We start from the raw sequence: 22518 nt of genomic DNA, 5'->3' as shown, positions 1-22518 counted from the left end.
GAATGACATATGATCTTCCATTAATAAACTGCTCCTCCACATCCAGTGTCTTCCCCATTCACATCATCTGCCAGTCTCTGGCACTATTATGTTGGACCCCCTTTTTTCTTCTGATTTAAGCAGTCAAGAGACAGGCAAAGCAGAGCTCTCAGTGTATCATCTCTCAGACTTGATGAAATTGACTTCTTTCAGGCCTATAGGAAGCTTTCTGTTGTAATCAGATTTCTTCCTCTCAGTTACTAGTGCTGCTTATACCATGGCTACCCAGGATGATGGTTGCCCAAGATATGCTCCTCAGCTTTGCAAGAAAAATCTTCTCTCTGCTCTTTGGTCATACAACCTTTTAATATTAATATTTCCTCTCCGTGTTCTATAAGTACAGGCATTGGTAGTCTTATTCTTATCAACTACGACCCTTCTTTCCATCCCTTCTTCTCCTCTTGTCATCTTATATTTTTGGACTGGTTTAGAATACAAAATCTGTGACCTTCAGAGCAGCTATGCCCTAGGCAATCATCCTCTCCAGCCTTACAACTGCCTCTGCCCAGTGGGCCCAGGGCTTTTGGGAACCTGTGGGTGTAAGGAGCCGTGACCGGCTTTCCACCCGGTCTGATTGCAGGTCATGAACATGCAGTGCACGGGGAACCTGGACCTGATCCCCTTGCGGGGACGGCGCCGCCGGAGGTCAGGGGACCTCCCCCGGCCTTCCCCAGCCATCGGCCTACAGCCCCGGGCTGTGTCCACCACTCACCTGGCATCCTGCACACAGGTGTCCCTCCATACTTCATCTTCCCTTATTGCCTCTGTCTTTGCCTTTTGGGACTTAGGGACTCAGAACACTGTTGAGGGGGGTGTGTGTGTGTGTGTTTGTGTGGTGGGGGTTGTGTGATTGAACCCTTGTGGGCTTTTCAGAAATCCATTTCATGTCTCCAGGAGTGGAGGGGAGGGCTTCTGGTTCAGATAAGAAACTGAGTATGGCTGCCATAGCCACAGCTGTCCTGGAAAGAAGAGAGCGTAGCCAGACTCCTTATTGTGGCTGAGCTATTGTGATTTGCTTTCTGAGTTCTGTGGAGGGATATAAAAGATTAAGGTACCCTGCCCTGCTAAGCACTGAGAATGGTTGAATGATGATTTCTCAGATTTGGGATTAGAGGGCTGTAGGGACAGGCATCTTGGAAATAGAAGTGCTTTCTAGTATAGAAGGATTCCCTGGACAGTTTCCTCTGTAAAGTATACTCTTAGACTTTGCATTCTTCTTCTTCATAAAAATCCTTAAACTTCCTGACACTGCTTGGTTTTGTAGGGGCAGGGATTCAGGACCTCAGTTGAGGTGGCAAAATGGTAATTAACATAGAGTCCTTTTTCTCCAGGTGCTTTCTGAGACCTCATCCTCGAGGCCTGGTGGTTACCGACTCTTTTCATCTTCACGGCCACCAACGGAGATGAAGCAGAGCGGCCTAGGTACGGTTTTCCAGCATCTCTCATCTGTTGTTGGGAAGGGGTGTCTGTCTGTTCTTTAGAGTTTTATTGTGGGGAACCTTAGTCATGGGAGTTGGGGTCATCTAGTCAGTGGAATTGTTGGGCGGGGCTAGGGAGGATGAATTGGGAGAAGCCACATGTAGGTGTGAACTTTGATCCCAGATGATTGTTTGCATTCCAGGAAGGTGTCTGTCTTTTGGTTTTTCTACACAACCCCCATTTCTCTGGCTGAAGGGCATTTTTCGGGCTTCCCCTCTTACTCCTTATCTGTCCCTTCAGTCTAGCCCAGACATTTAGGGTCCATGGAGACTCTGACTCTTCAGAGTTATCAGAGACAAAGCTATAAATAGAGGCACTCGTGAGATGCTCCCTTCCCCCAGTAACGGTCATATTCCTCATTTGGAGAACTTGTGCCATGTCTTCCTTTGAGACCTGTGTTTATTACATCCTTGCTCTGGCCCCTGCTACCTCCATGCCCTCCCCTTCATCCTCTCCTAATCCTGTAATTCTTTTTCCTTCCTTCCTGAAAATTGAGGGACAAATCTGAGACTGGTGTAGTGGCAGAGGCTTCTCTCAGGACTTTGAGGGAATGTCTCTTGATTTTTTTGATTCCTGGAGAGGGGTGGAGAACATCATTCAACCTTTCCTAAGAACACAGACTGCAGGAAGGACCAAGCCTCAGAGGGTATTGTATTCTTTGGGAGTGGGGAGGGGTCCTTGGGAGGGACTATCTTTGAACACAGCGCCTGTGAGCCAGTAACCAGAACTGGCAGGTAGAGACAGTGGTGTGGGGTCTAGACTGGGTCCCCTGGCTCTTTCTATCTTGTCCTATTATTCTCTCTATTTAGCTCCTTTCATTTTTCTGTTACCTTTCTCCTTGGCACCCAATTTCTTGGCCCCAAAACGGTCAGCATTTGGTTACCAGCAATGGGAAGAAAGGTTTTTGGTAATTTTCCAGGCTAATTTTATGGGAGTAGCTTGCCTTCTAGATTCCTAAAATGAGGTAGATGGTTTGGTGCATGAAAAATAAATGACAAATGTCTAGATCTGTGATATGGACTTCTTTTCCCAGAAACCCCAGTAGAGAATAGGTTTCAGGTAGGTGGGAAAGAGGATAGGTGTGTCTGGCCCAGTTAAGGGGGAGTGCTGTCAAGAACAAGGCAGAGGCATGAGTCTGGTTGACAGATGGTGGTGGTAAGGTAAAGTCTACCCCCTGAGATGATCCAAGACTGGACACGGCAGGATTGGTGGGACTACGCCAGAAAATTATTTCGTGGAGGAAGTAAATGTAGAACAAAGCTTGGGGGTGGCCTGGGATACAGCCAGCTAGTTCCAGCTTCTCTGAAAAAAGCAGACATATTTAGCAACCCTTATTTCTCTCTGGAACTCTATTCTTGAGCTTGTTTGAACATGAAAGGTCGGAGAAATTGCTGCGTAGAGGAGTGGTCCTCAATTCCAGGGTGGAAATTATCAGCCATCTGAACTTCTTGATTTATGTGGTGACCCTGAAATGCTGGGACCCCTGAAACCATATCCCTTCTTTGTGGGCTCAAAGGAAACTGACCTCTCCACTCTGTCCATTTCCCCTATGAATGTTAAGTTCCCAAGTCAAACCCAGGGTCTTGGCTAAGATGGATTTGGAAGTAGAGGAGAAAATCCCACAAACTGGAGTGTTAATCTTGTTTCCTCCTGCCCATTCTCTCCTTGTGGGCTATAGTAGGAGACGGGACCATGGGAGTCCCAACCCTACTGTCGATCAGATACTTGGGACAGTGACTAGCTTGATTTATTTGCTTCAGGGATTTTTCAAGTTTTATTTACTCCACTTACTGTCAAGAGTTCTCTTTGCTTTCTTTGAACTTATGTGTGTGGGCATCTGGCTTTGAGCATAGGACTTAGAAGGCAATAAACTTTCGAGAGTAGAAAAAAAACATCTTTTTCGCTGTTCTCTGTTCACGAGGTTCTCCTGAGTATGGTGTTCAGCGGTTAGGAGGCATGTTCTACATATAATCACCTGACCCTTCACATGCCTTTCAATTTGTGTCCATTTTCACTTCAGAAACAATGCTCTGTTTCTTCTTGATGAAAAAAATTACTATTTCTTTTCTAACTGAACACGGTTGATCCTGAGTCCGGAGACCTGGATTCTAGTCCAGCTTAGCTCCTAACAAACTGTATGACCTTGAACAAATGAGATCCCTTTTGAATGTCAGTTTCTTCATCTCTAAAATAAGAAGGCTGAACTGGATGATCTTTGAATCCATTCCAGCTTCAAAAACTCAGTGAGTCTCATACTTTCTTGGGAAAGGTGGAAAGGTCTAAGGGAAAATAGAAGGGAGGGAATGTTGGATGAAAAACTTAGGAGGAATTGGAACTTATGAGGACTTCGAATTTGAGTTGAGTACTCTAAACTTAGTCTCTAGTTTCAGTCAAAGTTTCTTTCCTTTTAAACAAATAAGGGACTCAATTTCTGGGTTCTTCAAACCCTATATCCAGCATAAGGAGCACTGAATTAAATCTAGGGAGATCTAGAGGAATCTACCTATTCTTTGAGCATTCCTGAGAGCCACCTAGAGAGCACAGTTTATCCCTTTCAGTAGCTTTGAGTCCCCTAATATGACTAACCCTGTATTTGTAGTGGCCTCTTGTATCTGCCAAGTAGACTTTCAGGAGCATCCTCACTTTGCTTGCCCAGTGTGGCTGTGGACAGTAGTGAAAGCTGTTTGTGGTTATGTCAAGTGGCCACGTGGTGGTGGCTCTGAATGGTTATGTGCGTGTGTCCTGATGTTGTCATGTGAAATTGTGCGTACTTCTGTGTGGTAATTGCAGCTTTGCGTGGCTACTAATGCACTCCCGGCCTTGCAGGCTCACAGTGCACGGGGCTGTTCAGCACCACAGTGCTGGGCGGCTCCTCCAGCGCCCCGAATCTTCAGGACTACGCCCGCAGCCAAGGCAAAAAGCTACCACCTGCCAGTCTGAAGCACCGAGATGGTATGTGGGTGGGTTTTGGGGGGCAACTCTTTTCTTCATTTGTCCGCCAGCAAGGACACAGCTCGAGAACAATTCATGCTTAAGATGGCGCTGACACTAGCCTTATGACAAGTTTTCTGCATCAGTTATAGAGGGGAGAAGGAACCAAGACCCCATCCACCCCTCCATTTGCATTACCTCTCACCATACAAATACTACTTATTTATGCTTATCCCTTCATAATCAGCCACATACAGCCCTGCTACATCAATTTACTCCACCTTTGTATTCTTTCCTGGATTCTGGCCTGTAGGGGTAGCGACCAAGGAGGATGATCCACGGTCAGGAAGAATGTAGTGGAGCCTCAATTAAAATCTAGGAAATCAGGGATGGGGAAGTTGTTCAGCCAAGGCAGGAAAAATGATATGGCAAGAGATTGGGGGACGTGATGAAAGTTTCTACAAAGATTTTATTTCTTTGTAAATGACCAGAAAGAGGATGTGGTGGTGAGATTAGGGTTGTTTGTGGGGCCGTATTATGGTAGAGATGACACACGGATTCCTGAGAGGAGATTATCCAAAGGAAAAGATTGAAATGTGGTAGTAAGGAATCTCAGGGGCAGGGGTGGGAGCAGGTCGTATACTAACTGTAAAGAACAGAGTATATTGTGAGCAAATTCCAGAGCAGAGGGTGGGGACAGCGGTGGGTATAATCCCCGTGATGTCTTTTCTCCCCAGAGCTCTTGTTTGTCCCGGCCGTAAAACGATTTTCTGTGTCGTTTGCAAAGCATCCGACTAACGGTACGTTTGCTTCTGACTCAACGTCATTCCTCCTCACCATGTCACCTCCAGACACTTAACCTCTGAGTTCTGACACTGACTTTCTTTATCCCTCCACTGTGTTGACGCCCTGCTGTCTCTGAACCACTCACTAATTGTTGCTCTTGGGATATATCACTTATTGTGACAGACCTTAGCCTTGGCTGCAGCCTGGCTGCCCGATTCCTGGGGCAACTCAAGGTCTTATTTCCATGGTCACCATCATCACCATTGTGTCACTTTTTTCAGCATCATCACCAAAACATGAATTAAACCTCTTCCTTTCCCATCACATGACTGCCAGGCTTTGTACAAACATGATAATGGTTCCCCTTCTTAGAAAGAGCATAGTATTACCTATATCATCCCCATTTCTTCTCTCTATTTGTTTCCCCAACTCCTCAGCTTATGTAATTTTGATCTTCCTGTTTTTTCACCAGCTCTTTTGTTGGAGTGGATGACTAGTTTGCTTCCCTTTTGGAGCAGTGCTGCAGTTCCCAGTTCCCAAGCCTACCCATAAAGGCATTAGTCTTGAGTATATTGTTTTCCATCTCCATATTCCTGTCTCCTACCATTGTGTGTATTTTGTGTGGCTCTTGTGCTTCTGACATCTGCTTTACGTCACTACTAACCTAGGGTCTGGGCCTAGAAAACAAGAGTCCAGATTGATTTGGGATACAAGAAAGAACAAAAGGAGTAGGAGGTGGTAGGTACAGGAAAAAGAATTGTGCCTTGAGGGTTTACATGTGGTTTCCATGCAGCCCCAGCCTACTTATGGCACTACAGTCTCCGAGAAGGGGAAGTGAAGCGTTGAGATGTCTACTGGAGATTCCGGGGGAGCTTAGGAATAAATAATATTTCAAGAATACTGAAGAACAGGGTCTGCCCACACTAAGGTGGGAGAGTTTAGAGATCTGCGTAAACCCAAGACTGAAGGGCTGTGGTCTCTTTGTAGGGTATGGCAGAGGAACCCAGGACTTACACCTTGCTTTATCCTTTATATCCTTAGTTTATCTCTGCATTGTATCTTGTCTTCAAGGTAAATCCAGTTTTGTTAGATACGATTTTCTTCTGTTCAAGAGCTAAGACTCTGAGGGAGGTAAAATTAGCCTGGCTTCCTGGCTGAAAAAAATCTAGGTGCTGATCACCTGCTCCTTAGACAGTGGCAGCCGCTAGATTTTAGCCCAGTCAGGCCATACATCTCCACTAGGCACTGGTGAAATCTCCCTAGGTTGACTAGCTTATACTTGCTCAGTTTATACCCCTACCCACCACCTGCACTCCCATTTGTGCCTGTGACAGGAGCTTCCCATTCAGAGTGGTGTGACTGTGCCAGCACAGTTAGCTTCAAGCTCTTCTGGCCTTCGTGCCACAGTCATCTCCAGAGTAGACCCTCAGGCACCAACCCCAACACTACAGCCTGGGATTTGGACTTAGGAGACTTATTACTTAGGGTACAGAAGATGGTACTAGGAACTTGGGCCCCTGACATCAGAGCTAAATCACAACTCTCCTAACTCTTAGGCTCTGTGAGAAAAGATCCAAATTCCTCAAACAGATCCTCAAACCTATATATCTCTAGTTCCCTGAAGCCTTGGTTAGCAGCCTCACCAGTAAAGAAGAATTAATTCTACCAAAAGGGGGAGAGGAAGAAAGACCTGGACAATTATAGTGCAAGAGAGTAAATTCAAGATCTCCTCCAGCACCCTGCACACAACCTCAGGGCTCTGCTGGCCTTTGTTCTTCTTGTATTTGAGCTTGGAGGCTAAAGTGCCTGAGAAGCCGGAATCTGGGATCTAGGAGAAAAAGATTTGGAGCTATTATGTCTCTTGCTGAAGATTATCTAGATTTAATTTGGCCCTCAGGACAATATGAGGGCTCTACCCCATGGCCAAATGTTACTGGACTGACCCAGCAATTACAGAGTGGATGCTCTGTCTGCAATTGCTTGCAGCAGATTAGTCACAACAATGTGCCAGCCTACTGTCCATCACCACCATCTCTTTGCCATGATGTGTGGCTTTGAAATAGCAGCTGGAAAAACTGGACCTGGCTTTGGAAAGGAGGCAAGGCAGTGCTACTTCCTTGCTTTGATGGGAGAACACCCCTCAGCCCATCCCTGCCTCTATTCCTGATAAGCTTCTGTCACATCCTGTGACTACATCAAGTATATAAGTATGGCCCATTAGTAAACTGCACGCTGAACTTACCAAGGTGAACTAATATAGTGGGAAAGAGACTGTGTCTCTCCCTCATCCAGAATGTCAGAGTGTACCCACCAGATTTGCCAAGCTCATTCTCTTCTAGGGACCCACATAACTGTGTGACCATTGGTACAGAAATCTCTCTTGACATCCAGACTAAGGTCTCTGGAAACCATAGTCTCATGGGATCACCCTGTGGAGCCCATTCTGGTCTGGGAGTTCCGAGCAGTCATCCTCAGCTACCTTGATCCTACTTTCTCTGTACCATATTCCTGTTATCAGTTAAGACCCCGTACCTTTTCCCCAAGATCTTTTTCCTACTGTTCCTCTTAAACCCCCTTCCACATGTCTTTCACTGCCTTCAACCGTTTGCAGCTGAATCGCATATATCCACAAAGTTTGCCAACCAGCTAAGATAATAAGTAGTTTCGGATTAAAGCTTTTCCACTCATCTAGCTGAACAAAGTGCAGTGAAACTCACCAGCAGTGGGAAGAAAATATAAAATTATCTCTTTTGGCTTCTATAATTGATACAATGTCCCCCCAAGACTTATGCAAACGTTTTTTAAAAAGTCTATGTATTTGAACAGGAATGAAGGATGATTAATCAATATTGGCATTTTCACATATTGATTCCATTTTTTACATGCTGTTTTAAAGGACACCTGGTTTCCTGCTAATCCATGTCAGTTACCTAACACAAGCCTTGTCTGTGGCTATCTTAGAGTGGTCCAGGGAGCCCGGCCTGAGTCCTTAGGAGCTTTTTTAGCTTAAAACTTTATCCTGATAACCTATACCACTCTTGACCCCCTTCTCTGAGTGACTTCAAATCTTTTCATCTCTATCCCAACCTCATAAATACATTCGTTTAAGAAACAAGCCCTAACTAGGGTTTGCCCAAGAATGATGGGGGACACTGGAGTTCCTAGCTACAGAACTGCCAGCTCACCCCATCCAGAACGATGTGACTGCTGTCTGCAAGCACTGACTGAATTGTGCACAACGAGAAAGGGGAGGGCCTGCTGTATGATGAGGTCTCACATGCCCCTTCTTCTAGACTCACTTCTTTTAGACTTCTTTTAGCATGATGCCAGTACTCTTCCCTGCAAGAGATGTCCCGTGGCTCTGACCATCTCTGCTTCTCTCTTAGCTCACCTTGGAGCTGAGTGGCCCCACCTCCCAGGAATACTTATGTCATCCAGTACCCCCCTCATTGTCTCTCCCTCTTCTCTTTCTTTATCTTTGTGCTTCCTGTCGTGGTTCCCCCAACCCCTCCAAGAGCTGCTGGATGACCAGCACCCTGTGGTCCGGTTGCTGCGTAGTTGTTCCTCTGACTGCACAGGGGGCCGGCCAGTCTCCTTGGATGCCACGCTGGCGCATCACCTGCACCAGTGCTCCTACCACCTGCGCCTCTTCCGGAACTGGCTGCGCTCAGGCCAGGATGATCCCGAGTGCCTCTACGGTACCCCCTGCCACCAAGCTGGCTGCTGCCACTACCCTGGCTGGGACTGACTGCTTTGCTTCTTGCACTTTTGGCAGGAGAGCCCACCTATTCCTTTCTCCTATTTACTCTAAGGTTGTGTGACTTGCATTTAGTTGCTTGAATGGGATTGGGGCCAGACTGCCTGGTAGCTGTAGCGTTGGCTGCTCCCCCCCTTCCTGTTCTCCTTCCTCACTGCCTCCTAATGTTACCTATTCCCAGTGCTATTCGGTACAGGCGTAGTCTCTTGCCCTGGAATCTATTCTTATCTCTATGACCCTCTACTACCACCATCTTCAAATCCAAATGTTTTTCTAGCTGTTCTGAGAAGCTGGAGACTGTACCTCTCCTGCCCTCCTGCCACTAGAGTACAGGGGGAAATTGAGGCACAGAGGTCTCAGTTGAATCCTTGAAGAAAACAAGGGCCGAAGGTTAGAAGATGGTCAGGTATAATCCTTTTGAGTTATATAGGTTTTAATCATTGTCAGACAGGAGGCTGTGTCTTGAATAGATATTGCTGTCCTGCCTACCTTTAATCCATTTAAGGAGATATAAAGGAAGCATAGGAAATATTGGGGACTAAAAAAGTGGTTGAGATGTATGCTTCTTGATCCTCTAATGGGGACATTTTTTTTTTTTCATCAACAGGCCCTGGGATTAGAGTTACACATTTAGGTTTACCCTTCACCCTACAATGTAGATCTACATTGGAATTGTTGGGTTCAGAGCAGAGAATCAGTATTTATTCTTTTTTCTAGGGGGTTTGCCTCATTTTCCTGAAGGAATAGAGAAATACTAGCAAGTCTGGGGTCTTCAGTGAGAGCAGAGGAAAGAAGCTTTGAAGTGATGAAAATAACCAAGAAAGAACTTCCATCCCCCAACCTGTTCATACATGTGGTTTTCCTGAGCTGAGCTTCATGTGTATTGCATGCCCTCCAGCTTCCAATATTCTAGCCTTTCTACCCATATCCTAAATCTGCATGAACCCCTCCTCAGATCCCAAACCCTCCTCCTTAATCTGGTTCTCGTGTACATGATCCCTGAAATCTGCTGTTTTTTCCCGGCTCCATGACCTCCCTACCTCTCATTTAGACCTACAATTTCACCCCTTACCTCTGGACCTTTTGTTTTATTTCCCCCAGAAAGTACAAGAGGAGTGTAGGTGCTTACCCTATTGGGATTCTGTTGATTTTTCCATGGAATATTGCAGGCTTTCCATAGGTAGGATAAGAGGTGATTTGATTCACCCAGAGGCCTTAGCAGGAAGACTTTTTAGGAAATCTGGAGGTGACAGAAATAGACTCCTGTAGGGGCTCTAAAGAGTTCCCTCTCCTGAGAATCTTGGATACCCCACACTCCAAAAGCCACAGACACTCCTGATGGTTCTCAGGGACCCTCCATGCTTCCTTGGCCAGTTGGGGTATATCCAGCAGGAATAACACTGACTTTGCCCATCTCTTTTCTAACAGGATTTGAAGGGTGCTCCATGGTACCTACCATTTACCCCCTGGAAACACTGCATAATGCCCTTTCCCTGCGTCAAGTGAGTGAATTCTTGAGTAGAGTCTGCCAGCGCCACACTGATGCCCAAGCACAGGCATCTGCAGGTATGGAGAATACTCTTATCTTGTACCACTATCTCTGCCCCAACTCCCATGCTTCCTAGAACATGAGTAATAAATTAAAAAGATAGGCACTCTGAAAAAGTAGACTTGAAAAAATGTTTAATTGCATAGGTTAACTCAAAAGCATAGAACTATCACTCCTTCCAAAGTTAACTTATAAATTTAATGTGATCTCAGTAAGAATAGTACTGTTTTTCTAAAGTCAGACAAATTGATTTTGAAGTTGTCATTAAAAAAAAGAACAAGCAAGAATAGCCAAGGAAATCTTGAAAAGAAGAGCAATGAAGTCATGCTGGCCCTACCAGATTTTAAAACATTTTATAAAACTTCTATAATAAAAACAGTGTAGTATTGGTACATGAATAAACAGAGACCAAGCAAACAAAGTAGAAAATCCAGAAATAGTTGAAGTTAGCGTTTCAAAATACTAGGGGAAAGACAGCCTTTAAGAAATGGAGTTGGAAAGTTAGTAGAAGGAAAGAAATCATAAAGATCAGAGCAGAAATAAATGAAACAAACAAAGAAAACAATAGCGAAGATCAATAAAACTAAAAGCTGGTTCTTTGAGAAGATAAACAAAACTGATAAACCCTTAGCCAGACTCATCAAGAAAAAGAGGGAGAGGACTCAAATCAATAAAATTAGAAATGAAAAAGGAGAAGTTACAACAGACACCGCAGAAATACAAAACATCCTAAGAGACTACTGTAAGCAACTCTATGCCAATAAAATGGACAACCTGGAAGAAATGGACAAATTCTTAGAAAGGTATAACCTTCCAAGACTGAACCAGGAAGAAATAGAAAATATGAACAGACCAATCACAAGTAATGAAATTGAAACTGTGATTAAAAATCTTCCAACAAACAAAAGTCCAGGACCAGATGGCTTCACAGGTGAATTTTATCAAACATTTAGAGAAGAGCTAACACCCATCCTTCTCAAACTCTTCCAAAAAAATTGCAGAGGAAGGAACACTCCCAAACTCATTCTATGAGGCCACCATCACCCTGATACCAAAACCAGACAAAAGATACTACACAAAAGAAAATTACAGACCAATATCACTGATGAATATAAATGCAAAAATCCTCAACAAAATACTAGCAAACAGAATCCAACAACACATTAAAAGGATCATACACCATGATCAAGTGGGATTTATCCCAGGGATGCAAGGATTCTTCAATATATGCAAATCAATCAATGTGATACACCGTATCAACAAACTGAAAAATAAAAACCATGTGATCATCTCAAAAAAAAAAAAAAAATGGAGTTGGGGGACTTCCCTGGTGGCACAGTGGTTAAGAATCTGCCTGCCAATGCAGGGGACATAGGTTCGAGCCCTGGTCTGGGAAGATTCCCACGTGCAACTAAGTTGCGGAGCAGCTAAGCCCGTGAGCCACAACTACTGAACGTCGTGAGCCACAACTACTGAAGCCTGCACACCACAACTACTGAAGCCTGCATGCCTAGAGCCCATGCTCCACAACAAGAGAAGCCACTGCAATGAGAAGCCCGTGCACCACAACGAAGAGTAGCCCCTGCTTGCCGCAGCTAGAGAAAGCCCGTGCAGCAATGAAGACCCAACACAGCCATAAATAAATAAATAAATAAATAAATAAATAAATTTTAAAAGAAAAGAAAAGAAAACTACAGACCAATTTCCCCTATGAGTAGAGAGGCAAAAATTCTCCACAAAATATTAGCAAACCAAATCCAACAGTACACATTAAAAGAATTATAATACACCATGATCAAGTGAGATTTATCTCAGGAATGCAAGGGCAATTCAACATAAGAAAATATGTCAATGTAATACACTACATTAATAGAATAAAGAGAGAATAAAACCAATCATGTCAATTGGTGTGGAAAAGCATTTGGCAAAACCCAACACTCACTGAGCTAGGAACAGAAAGGAACTTCCTCAACACTATAAAGGACGTTTATAAACAACCCCTAGGGACTTCCCTGGTGGTCCAGTGGTTAAGACTCCATGCTGACAATGCAAGGGGCCAGGCTTCGATCCCTGGTCAGCGATCCCACATACCGCAACTAGAGGAGTCTGCATGCCACAACTAAAGGAGCCCAAATGCTGCAAGCAAAGATCCCACATGCCACATCAAAGATCCCACATGAGGCAGCGAAGAGCCTGTGTGCTGCAACTAAGACCCGGCGTAGCCAAATAAATAAATAAATATTAAAAAACAAAACCAAAACCAAAAAAAACACAGCACAAATCATACTCAGTGGTGAAAGACTGAAAGTTTTCCCCGTAAGATCAGGAGCAAGACAAGGATGCCCACTTTCACCACTGCTATTGTACTGGAAGTTTTAGGGAGAACAGTTAGGCAAAAAAAAAAAAAGGACCTAAATCGGAAAGGAAGAAGTAAAACTGTCGCTATTCACAGAGGACATAATCCTATATAGAGAAAATGGAAAAGAAACCTCAAAAGAACTACCAGAACTAATGAACAAATTCAGCAGTGTTACAGGGTACAAGATCAACTCACAAAAATCAGTTGTGTTTCTATACACCAGCAATGAACAATCCAAAGAGGAAATTAAGAAAACAATATCATTTATTATAGCATCCAAAAGAATAAAATACCTGGGAGCAAATTTAACCAAGAAGTTTAAAGACTTGTACACTGAAAACTGTAAAACATTGCTGAAATAAATTTTAAAAGACCTAAATAAATGGTAAGACATCCCATGTTCATGTAGAAGACATAACATTTTTAGGATGACAGTACTCCCCAAAGAAATCTCTGGATTAAATGCAATCCCTATTAGAATTCCAATGCACTTTTTTGCAGAAATGGAAAAGCTGACCCTCAAGTTTATATGGGATTGCAAGGGGACCTGAATAGTCAAAATAATCTTGAAAAAGAAAAAGTTGGAGGACTCACATCTTCTGATTTTAAAACTTACTACAAAGCTACAGTAATCCAAACAGTGTGGGATTGCCATAAGGATAAAGATATAGACCAATGGAATAGAACCAAGAGTCCAAAACTAAACCCATACTTCCATGGCCAGTTGATTTTCAACAATGTTGCTAAGACCATTTAATGGGGAAAGAATTGTCTCTTCAATAAATGGTGCTAGAACAACTGGATACCCACATGCAAAAGAATGAAGATGGACCCCCCCCACCTCACACCATGTACAAAAGTTAACTCAAAATGGATCAATGGCCTGAATATAAGAGCTAAAACTGTACAACTCTTACAAGACATAAGATAAATCTTCATGACCTTAAGAGTTGGCTAATGGATTCTTAGACCGAAAGCACAAGCAACAAAAGGGAAAAAAATAGATAAATTGGACTTCACCAAAATTTAAACTTTTTGTGCATCAAAGAACATGAAAGAAAGTGAAAAGACAGCCTATAGAAAGGGAGAAAATATTTGCAAATCATATATCTGATAAAGGTCCATAATATAACAATTCAACAACAAAAAGACAAACAACCCAACTTAAAAGTGAGCAAAGGACTTAACTAGACACTTCTTCAAAGAAGATATACAAATAACCAAGAAGCACATGAAATAATGCTCACCCTCAGTAACCATTAGGGATATGCAAATCAAAGCCACAATGAGGTACCACTTCACACCCACTACGATGGCTATAGTTTAAAAAGAGAGAGAAAGAGCAAGCAGAAAAGTGTTGGTAATGGCATGAACAAATTAGAATTTTTGTACGTTGCTGGGGGAAATGTAAAATGGTACAGCCCCGGTGGAAAACAGTTTGACAATTCCTCAAAAAGCTAAATATAGAGTTACTATCTGACCCGGCAATTCCACTCCCAGGTATATATTCAAAAGAAATGACAACAGGTACTCTAACAAATATTTACACACAAAAGTTTATGGTGACACTATTCACAATAGTCAAAAGGTGGAAACAACTGAAATGTACATGAATGGGTAAACAAAATGTGGTATATACATACAATAGAATGTTACTGAACTATAAAAATGAATGAACTACTGATATATGTTGCAATATGGATGAACCTCAAAAACATGGCAAGTGAAAGAAACCAGACAGAAAAAGTCACATATTGTATGATTCCATTTATATGAAAGAACTAGAATAGAGACAGAAAGCAAATTGGTGGTTTCCAGGGGTTGAAGGTAGGGTAGAATGAGGAGTGACTTCTTAATGGATATGGGGTTTTCTTTTGGGGTGATGAAAATGTTTTGGAACTAGATAAGGTGGCAGTTGCACAACATTGTTGATGTGCTAAATGCCACAGTATTATACACTTTAAGATGGTTAGCTTTATGTTATATGGCTTTCCCTTCAATAATAATAATTAAAAAAAATAAACCATGCAAGTACTAAAAGTAAGCAGGGGTGATGGTGATAAATTCCTTTATCACCTGAAAGTAAGGAGAACCTAATTCTGACTCAAACTCAAATTTGGGAAGCAATAGGAAAAGATTGATAAACTAAGCCATATAAACATTTTTTTATATGTTGCAAAACCAATAGCAACATCATAAGCAAAGAAAAATTTTTTCTGCAATTTATATCACATATAGGCTTAATCATCCTAAAATAAAGAGAACTTTTACATATCAGAAAGGAAAAGACCAAAAATGTGACTTTTGAAAAAAGATAGTTTACAAAGAAAGAAATACAGGTGGCTGTTACACATGTGAAATGATGCTCAACCTCGATCATAAGATATATGCAAATTAAAACCACACTGAGGGACTTCCCTGGTGGCGCAGTGGTTAAGAATCCGCCTGCCAGTGCAGGGGACACGGGTTTGATCTCTGGTCCTGGAAGATCCCACATGCCACGGAACAGCTAAGCCCATGTGCCACCACTGAGCCTGTGCTCTAGACCCCACGAACCACAACTACTGAACCCGCGTGCCACAACTACTGAAGCCCGTGCTCCGCAACAAGAGAAGTCAACACAACGAGAAGCCCGCACACCACCACGAAGAGTAGCCCCTGCTTGCCGCAACTGGAGAAAACCCGCGTGCAGCAGTGAAGACCCAACACAGCCAAAAATAAATAAATAAATAAAATCTTTTAAAAATTTAAAAATAAATAAATAAAACGACACTGAGATATTGTATCTCACCTATTAGATTGTAAAAAATCCAAAAGTTTGATAACACATTCTCTTGACAAGTCTATAACGAGAGAGGCAATTCCATACACTGTTGGTGGGAGTGCAAAATGGTACAACCCCTATGAAGGTAAATTTTGTAATATCTCAGAGAATTACAGATACAGTTACTCTCTTATCTAATAATACAATTTTAGGAATCTATTCTGAAGCTACTGTACACAAAGTTGAAACAACATTTGTATACAGTTATTGTGACATAATTTATGTTGTTTATTTATTATTTTTGGAAACAACCCCAAAGTTCTTCAGTACAAGAGTGGTTGAATAAACAGTGGTATGTCCACTCAAATGAGTACTATGCATCTGTTAAAACTAATGAGGAAGGTCTATGTGTTTTGATATGAAGTAATCTCCAGGATATATTGTTAAGTGGAAAAAAAAAGGTGCAGAATAGTGTTGATAGTATGTTACCTATTCTATAAGGAGGGGAAATAAGGGGAAAATATACATATTTTCAAAAAGAAATGATAAAAATAAACACCAGAAACTAATAAAAATGTTTACCACTGGAGAGCAATAGGAACGGGGCTGAAGGGCATGAAGAAAAAGCAACTTCCTCTGAATATGCCTTTTTATAAACCTTTGACTTGTGAACCTGTAAATGTTTTTCAAAATATAAGACTAAATCAAAAGAAGCGAATCCTAAAATTGGAAAAAAAAAAAAATGGAAAGAAATTACCCTAACTTTATATCAAAATAGTAACATAATCACACAGGGAAAATAATTTTTCAAATAACTTTGGAATACTGTACTTTGACTGTAAATCCTTTAGTGGAACAAAAAGAAATATAACATAATTTTAATCCTCATTCAGTGGTTTAATTGTTAGTAGTGATATTGATACTATTTTGAAACATATATGTCATATGCACACACACACATATAATAGAGTAATGCAAATAAGTAATTGTGTTTCTGTTATTAGGAATAAGAATTCTCAAAGTAAGATAAATTAGATACAAATAATAAATTCAGAAGATTTTTAAAGTGCTGTAATGTTAAATTTGAATTGAAAATATCAATATGAATTCCATTTTTTAATGCTTTTTCTAATATCATTTATTAGAAAGAGTATCAGTGAGCTCCCTTGGCACCTAGATTTTGGTCTCTACATATCATTCCCCACTAAAAGCAACCAGGATTCCATGGTTGGATTCCTGGTCTAGGCTCATGTTTTTTAACCTTTTTTTTGTTTGTTTTCTTTACTAAAATCACACCCCCTCCTACAGAGCCTTTTTAGACTTTTTTCCTCCAATCACTCCCCGCCACCTGAAATTTTAATACCACAGATATACTTTATGTCTGTTTATGTATTGTAGCCATTTGATGGACCACAAACCAGTGGAATATCTAAGTTTTTTCACTTTCACCAAGAACCAGTTTTATTGAGGATGCATGATCTAGGGCAAGGAAAGCACAAGGTGATCCTGAGGCATGTTGTAACAGAAGCAAGGAAGCAATCGAGCCTGAAGAGGCTCCCACTGACCAGAATTGGAATATTTTAACATTAAAAAGAATAATTTATTGTAGTTGATTAAAGTGCACTGAACATGTAAACATCTACAAGCTCATAATGAATCTTACAAAAAAGAGAACAAAAATAAAATAATAATCATCTGTCACTATTGATGAATACTTTTCACCAACTCTTTCTTCTGAAAACTAATTAAAGGGAAATAAACACTTATCCTTCCTTTTCAGTAAGAACTGCAGTTTAATGTAATCAAATGCCCCAAGTTGAAGAGAGAAAGCTCTTCTTTACAGAAAATATGCCAGCTAATAAATACAGAATTGATAGAATTAGAAAATCACCACTTGACACTCCTAATAAAGTAATTAAGGTTCATCAGTGGATACTAACACAATTAGGTGAAATGTTGATCAGGTTCCACAGTGCCAAAGGATCACCTCTAATCAGAAGGGGAAAACTTTACAATGGTGAGATCTCATGGGCCCCACTTTAACTTTGTTTGTAAACTTAGCCTTAGTGGGATAATGAGACATTATGTTCCTCCAATATGATGCAATATAAAGTACACAGGATCACCTCTTGAAGTATTCTTGCCAAAGTTATTTATTTATTTATTTATTTATTTATTTTGGCTGTGTTGGGTCTTCATTGCTGCGCACGGGCTTTCTCTAGTTGCAACAAGTGGGGGCTACTCTTCGCTGTGGTGCGCAGGCTTCTCATTGCGGTGGCTTCTATTGTTGTGGAGTACAGGCTGTAGGTGCGTGGGCTCAGTAGTTGTGGCTTGCGGGCTCTAGAGTGTGCAGGCTTCAGTAGTTGTGGCGCACAGGCTTAGTTGCTCCGTGGCGTGAGATCTTCCCAGACCAGGGATCGAACCTGTGTCCCCTGCATTGGATTCTTAACTACTGCACCACCAGGGAAGTCCCAAAGTTATTTAAACTGAATCATTGAACCGGTCAGAATGGCCATCATCAAAAAATCTACAAACGATAAATGCTAGAGAGGGTGTGGAGAAAAGGGAGCCCTCCTACACTGTTGGTAGGAATGCAAACTGGTGCAGCCACTATGGAGAACAGTATGGAGGTTCCTTAAAAAACTAAAATTAGAGCTACCATGTGATCCAGCAATCCCAATCCTGGTCATATATCCAGAGAAAACTGTAATTTGAAAAGATACATGCACCCCAATGTTCATAGCAGCACTATTTACAGTAGCCAAGACATGGAACCAACATAGATGTTGATCGACAGATGAATGGATAAAGAAGATGTGGTACATATATACAATGGAATATTACTCAGCCATAAAAAAGAATAAATAATGCCATTTGCAGCAACATGGATGGACCTAGAGATTATCATACTAAGTGAAGTAAGTCAGAGAAAGATAAATATCATATGATATCACTTATATTTTGAATCTAAAATATGATACAAATGAACTTATTTATAAAACAGAAATAGACTCATAGCCATGGAAAACAAATTTATGGTTACCAAAGGGGAAAGGGGGGAGAGGGATAAATTAGGAATTTGGGATTAACATATACACACTACTACATATAAAATAGATAGCCAACAAGGACCTACTGTATAGCACAGGTAACTATATTCAATATCTTGTAATAATGTATAGTGGAGACAAATCTGAAAAAGAATATATATATACATAACTGAATCACTTTGCCGTACACATGAAACTAACATTATAAATCAACTATACTTCAATTTTTAAAAAATCATCAAAACCTAAAAAAAAATATTAAAAATGTAAGCATTTGTTTTTACACTAAAAAAAAAAAAAAAAAGAAAAAGAAGAACACCTCAATCGGACTTCCCTGGTGGTGCAGTGGTTAAGAGTCTGCCTGCCAATGCAGGAGACACAGGTTCAATTCCTGGTCTGGGAAGATCCCACATGCCATGGAGGAACTAAGCCCATGCACCACAACTACTGAGCCTGAGCTCTAGAGCCCGTGAGTCACAACTACAGAGCCCGCATGCCACAACTACTGAAGCCCACGCTCCTAGAGCCCGTGCTCCACAACAAGAGAAGCCACTGCAATGAGAAGCACGTGCACTGCAGTGAAGACTAGCCCCCACTCGCCGCAACTAGAGAAAGCCTGTGTGCAGCAACAAAGACCCAACACAGCCAAAAATAAAAAATTTAAAACAAACAAGAAAAAACACCTGAATCATTGAATCAAGTCTTTTGTATCTGTCAGTTTATAGGAAATACAAGGGATAGTGAAACAAGTTAAATGTTTCTGTGAGGAAGCAATCAGACAAATCCAGAGTGTGGAATGTGACATTCTGTGAGACAGCTGGCCTGTTCTTTTCAAAAAGTCACTATGAGGGACTTCCCTGGTGGCACAGTGGTTAAGAATCCACCTGCCAATGTAGGGGACACGGGTTCGATCCCTAGTCCAGGAAGATCCCGCACACCACGGAGCAACTAAGCCCATGCGCCACAACTACTGAGCCTGTGCTCTAGAGCCCGCAAGCCACAACTACTGAGCCCATGTGCCACAACTACTGAAGCCTGCATGCCTAGAGCCCATGCTCCACAACAAGAGAAGCCACCACAATGAGAAGCTCGCACACCGCAACGAAGAGTAGCCCCCGTTTGCCGCAACTAGAGAAAGCCTGCAAGCAGCAACGAAGATCCAACGCAGCCAAAAATAAATAAATAAAATACAAATAAATAAATTTATTTTTAAAAAAAGTATGAAAAAAGAATAGGGGGGAGCTCGATTCTAGGTTAACACATTATTGACTGGGGGATTTTTGCGGAAACTAACACCTGTGGCCATAATACATCTCCAGTCAAAAATGTGTTAAAAGAGACTTTGGAGACATAATAAAATGGAATGCATAGTTCATGTTTGGATCTTACTATAAAAGACATTTTTGGGAATAATTGGGGGAAATTTGAATATGGATTGGGTACTAAGATGATATTAGGGTATTTTAAGATTTTGTTAAGTTTATTAATGGTGTATGGCTATGTAGGAAAATTCCTTATATTGTAGAAGTGAATACTGAATTATTTAGAGGTGAAATGTCTCATAATGTTCGTCATTTATTTAAAGAACTTCTGCATGAAGAAATAGATGAAACAAACATGGCAAAATGTTAACATGTTAAATATAGGAGATGAATATATAGGTATTGATTGTACTAGTCTTTCAACTACTTTTTTTTTTTTTTTAATATATTTATTTATTTTTGGCTGCACTGGGTCTTCGTTGCTGCGAGCGGGCTTTCTCTAGTTGCTGCAAGCGGGCGCTACTCTTCCTTGCGGTGCGCGGGCTCCTCATTGCAGTGGCTTCTCTTGTTGCGGAGCACGGGCTCTAGGAGCATGGGCTTCAGTAGTTGTGCCATTTGGGCTCAGTAGTTGTGGCTCACGGGCTCTAGAGCGCAGGTTCAGTAGTTGTGGCACATGGGCTCAGTTGCTCCGCGGCATGTGGGATCTTCCCGGACCAGGGATGAACCCGTGTCCCCTGCATTGGCAGGTGGATTCTTTCTTTTTTTTTGGCCACGCAGCATGTGGGATCTTAGTTCCCTGACTAGGGTTTGAACCCGCACCCCCTGCATTGGAAGCACGGCATCTTAACTACTGGACCACCAGGGAAGTCCCAGCAGGCGGATTCTTAACCACTGCGCCACCAGGGAAGTCCCTCAACTACTTTTTAAAAAATATGTTTGACAATATTCATAATATAAAGTTTAAAATATTAAAAATGGTTTGTATGAAGGGTCCCTAGGAAATGCTACTTCTCAGCCTGCGGAAGTGTAAGTTGGTTTTCACTTATTTTGAGAACCTGTGGTTCTTGAATTCTTCCTCATAGCCTTTTTTTTTTCTTCCCTCTCTCTCCCTCACCTGTCCAGCCCTCTTTGACTCTATGCACAGCAACCAGACCTCTGATAGCCCGTTTTCTCCACCTCGCACTCTTCATTCACCTACCCTGCAACTCCGGCAGCGCTCTGAAAAGCCCCCTTGGTGTAAGTAATTGTTTTGGAACTGCCTAGAGAAGGCCAAGAGGGAATGGAGGGATTGGTGAATAAGAGACTCGTCGCAGGAGGGAAACAAAGATGAGGGTTGAAGGACCAGGAGTAACCAGGCAGGGAAGCAGTTGCACTTGCTGTTTCCACGATGAAGGGCGGATCTGTTTATTCTCTCTCATCCGTCGCCTCTGTCCTCCATGTCCCCTCTATCTCCTTGGAGGGGCTCCTAAATGATAGTGGCCCAGAGGGTCCTTTAGGGAAGAAAAGATGAAGGCTGCATTCTCCTCAAGTCCCCATTTGGTCTCTACAGCTTTCTCAAGTAAAAATGACTTGGGAGGAAACCTGGATACTTAGAAAAGCTGGGAAAAAGAAACTAGAATCTGCTACTACTTTCTACCTGTCCCTTCTCTCAAGTTGTCTGTTCTCATTTGTTAGTTCAAGTTCAGGTGCTGCTTTTTCCCATCTCTTCTTTATAATCTCTAGCCTATCACTATTTATCCTTGGTAACAGTGTGAACAGTGGAGCCCCAAGGAGTTCTTAGGGTAATTGTAGAGGGGGAGAGATACCAGTGGTGACCAGACAGGGGATAAGGCCCAGAGACACTGGCAATGGAAGAATCCTTTCCTTATTCGTCCTACCTCCAGGGACTATCTAAAATCAAACATTATTTTACTTGGATAGAACTGAAGCAAAGATTCATATTTTTAGCACTGGGGTAAACAGTTGTAGAATTTTTCCCTTCTTCTAGCACCCTCTATGCAGAAGAAACTTTCCTTCCTGACACCAAGAATTCTTCCCCTGAATTTCAGATTATCCTATACTCACCTTGCCATTGGTCCTTTTACCTCTGTCCAATAGTGTTTATAGGTTCTGTGCCCTAGAAATCTTATCTTTCTTCAACTTCTGTTTCTGTCTGAACTCTTTGATTTGTCTGAATCAAACTACTAGATGAATATTAAGGCTACTTCTATCCTTGGGTGAACTCAGCTTACACCTTTTTTCTTCTTTTTTAAATCTCAGTATCAGATGTATAGCCTCACTGATAAACATTTTCTTTAGGGTCTGTCTGTCTGCCCTAAATAGGCCTTGTTGGCCCCAAACCACATTCCTCTTTTTTTCTTTTTTTTTTTTCTGCTTGAAGCATGCCTCATATGATCCTTTACAGCAGCGGTCCCCAACCTTTTTGGTATCAGGGACTGGTTTCGTGGAAGACAATTTTTCCACGGACCAGTGGGGAGGGGCATGGTTCAGGCGGTAACGCGAGTGATAGGAAGCGATGGCAAGCGGCAGGCAGATGAAGCTT

At 42.0% G+C, this 22518-nt stretch overlaps 1 protein-coding gene across 1 annotated transcript in view; it reads left to right on the top strand.

Moving 5' to 3' along the window:
• The window catches only part of PPIP5K1 (diphosphoinositol pentakisphosphate kinase 1), a 43916-nt gene that overhangs the window by 16984 nt on the left and 4414 nt on the right, over nt 1-22518 (top strand). The window contains 7 exon segments of the mRNA XM_082388719.1: nt 620-769; nt 1371-1461; nt 4345-4470; nt 5187-5249; nt 8751-8933; nt 10421-10558; nt 21099-21212. Of these exon segments, the coding sequence (XP_082244845.1) occupies nt 620-769; nt 1371-1461; nt 4345-4470; nt 5187-5249; nt 8751-8933; nt 10421-10558; nt 21099-21212 (865 nt within the window).

The sequence above is a fragment of the Balaenoptera borealis genome (genome assembly GCF_965194805.1).
Source record: "Balaenoptera borealis genome assembly, chromosome: 3".
Taxonomy (NCBI): Eukaryota; Metazoa; Chordata; class Mammalia; order Artiodactyla; family Balaenopteridae; genus Balaenoptera; species Balaenoptera borealis.
This window is presented reverse-complemented; position numbering and strand designations above follow the sequence as displayed.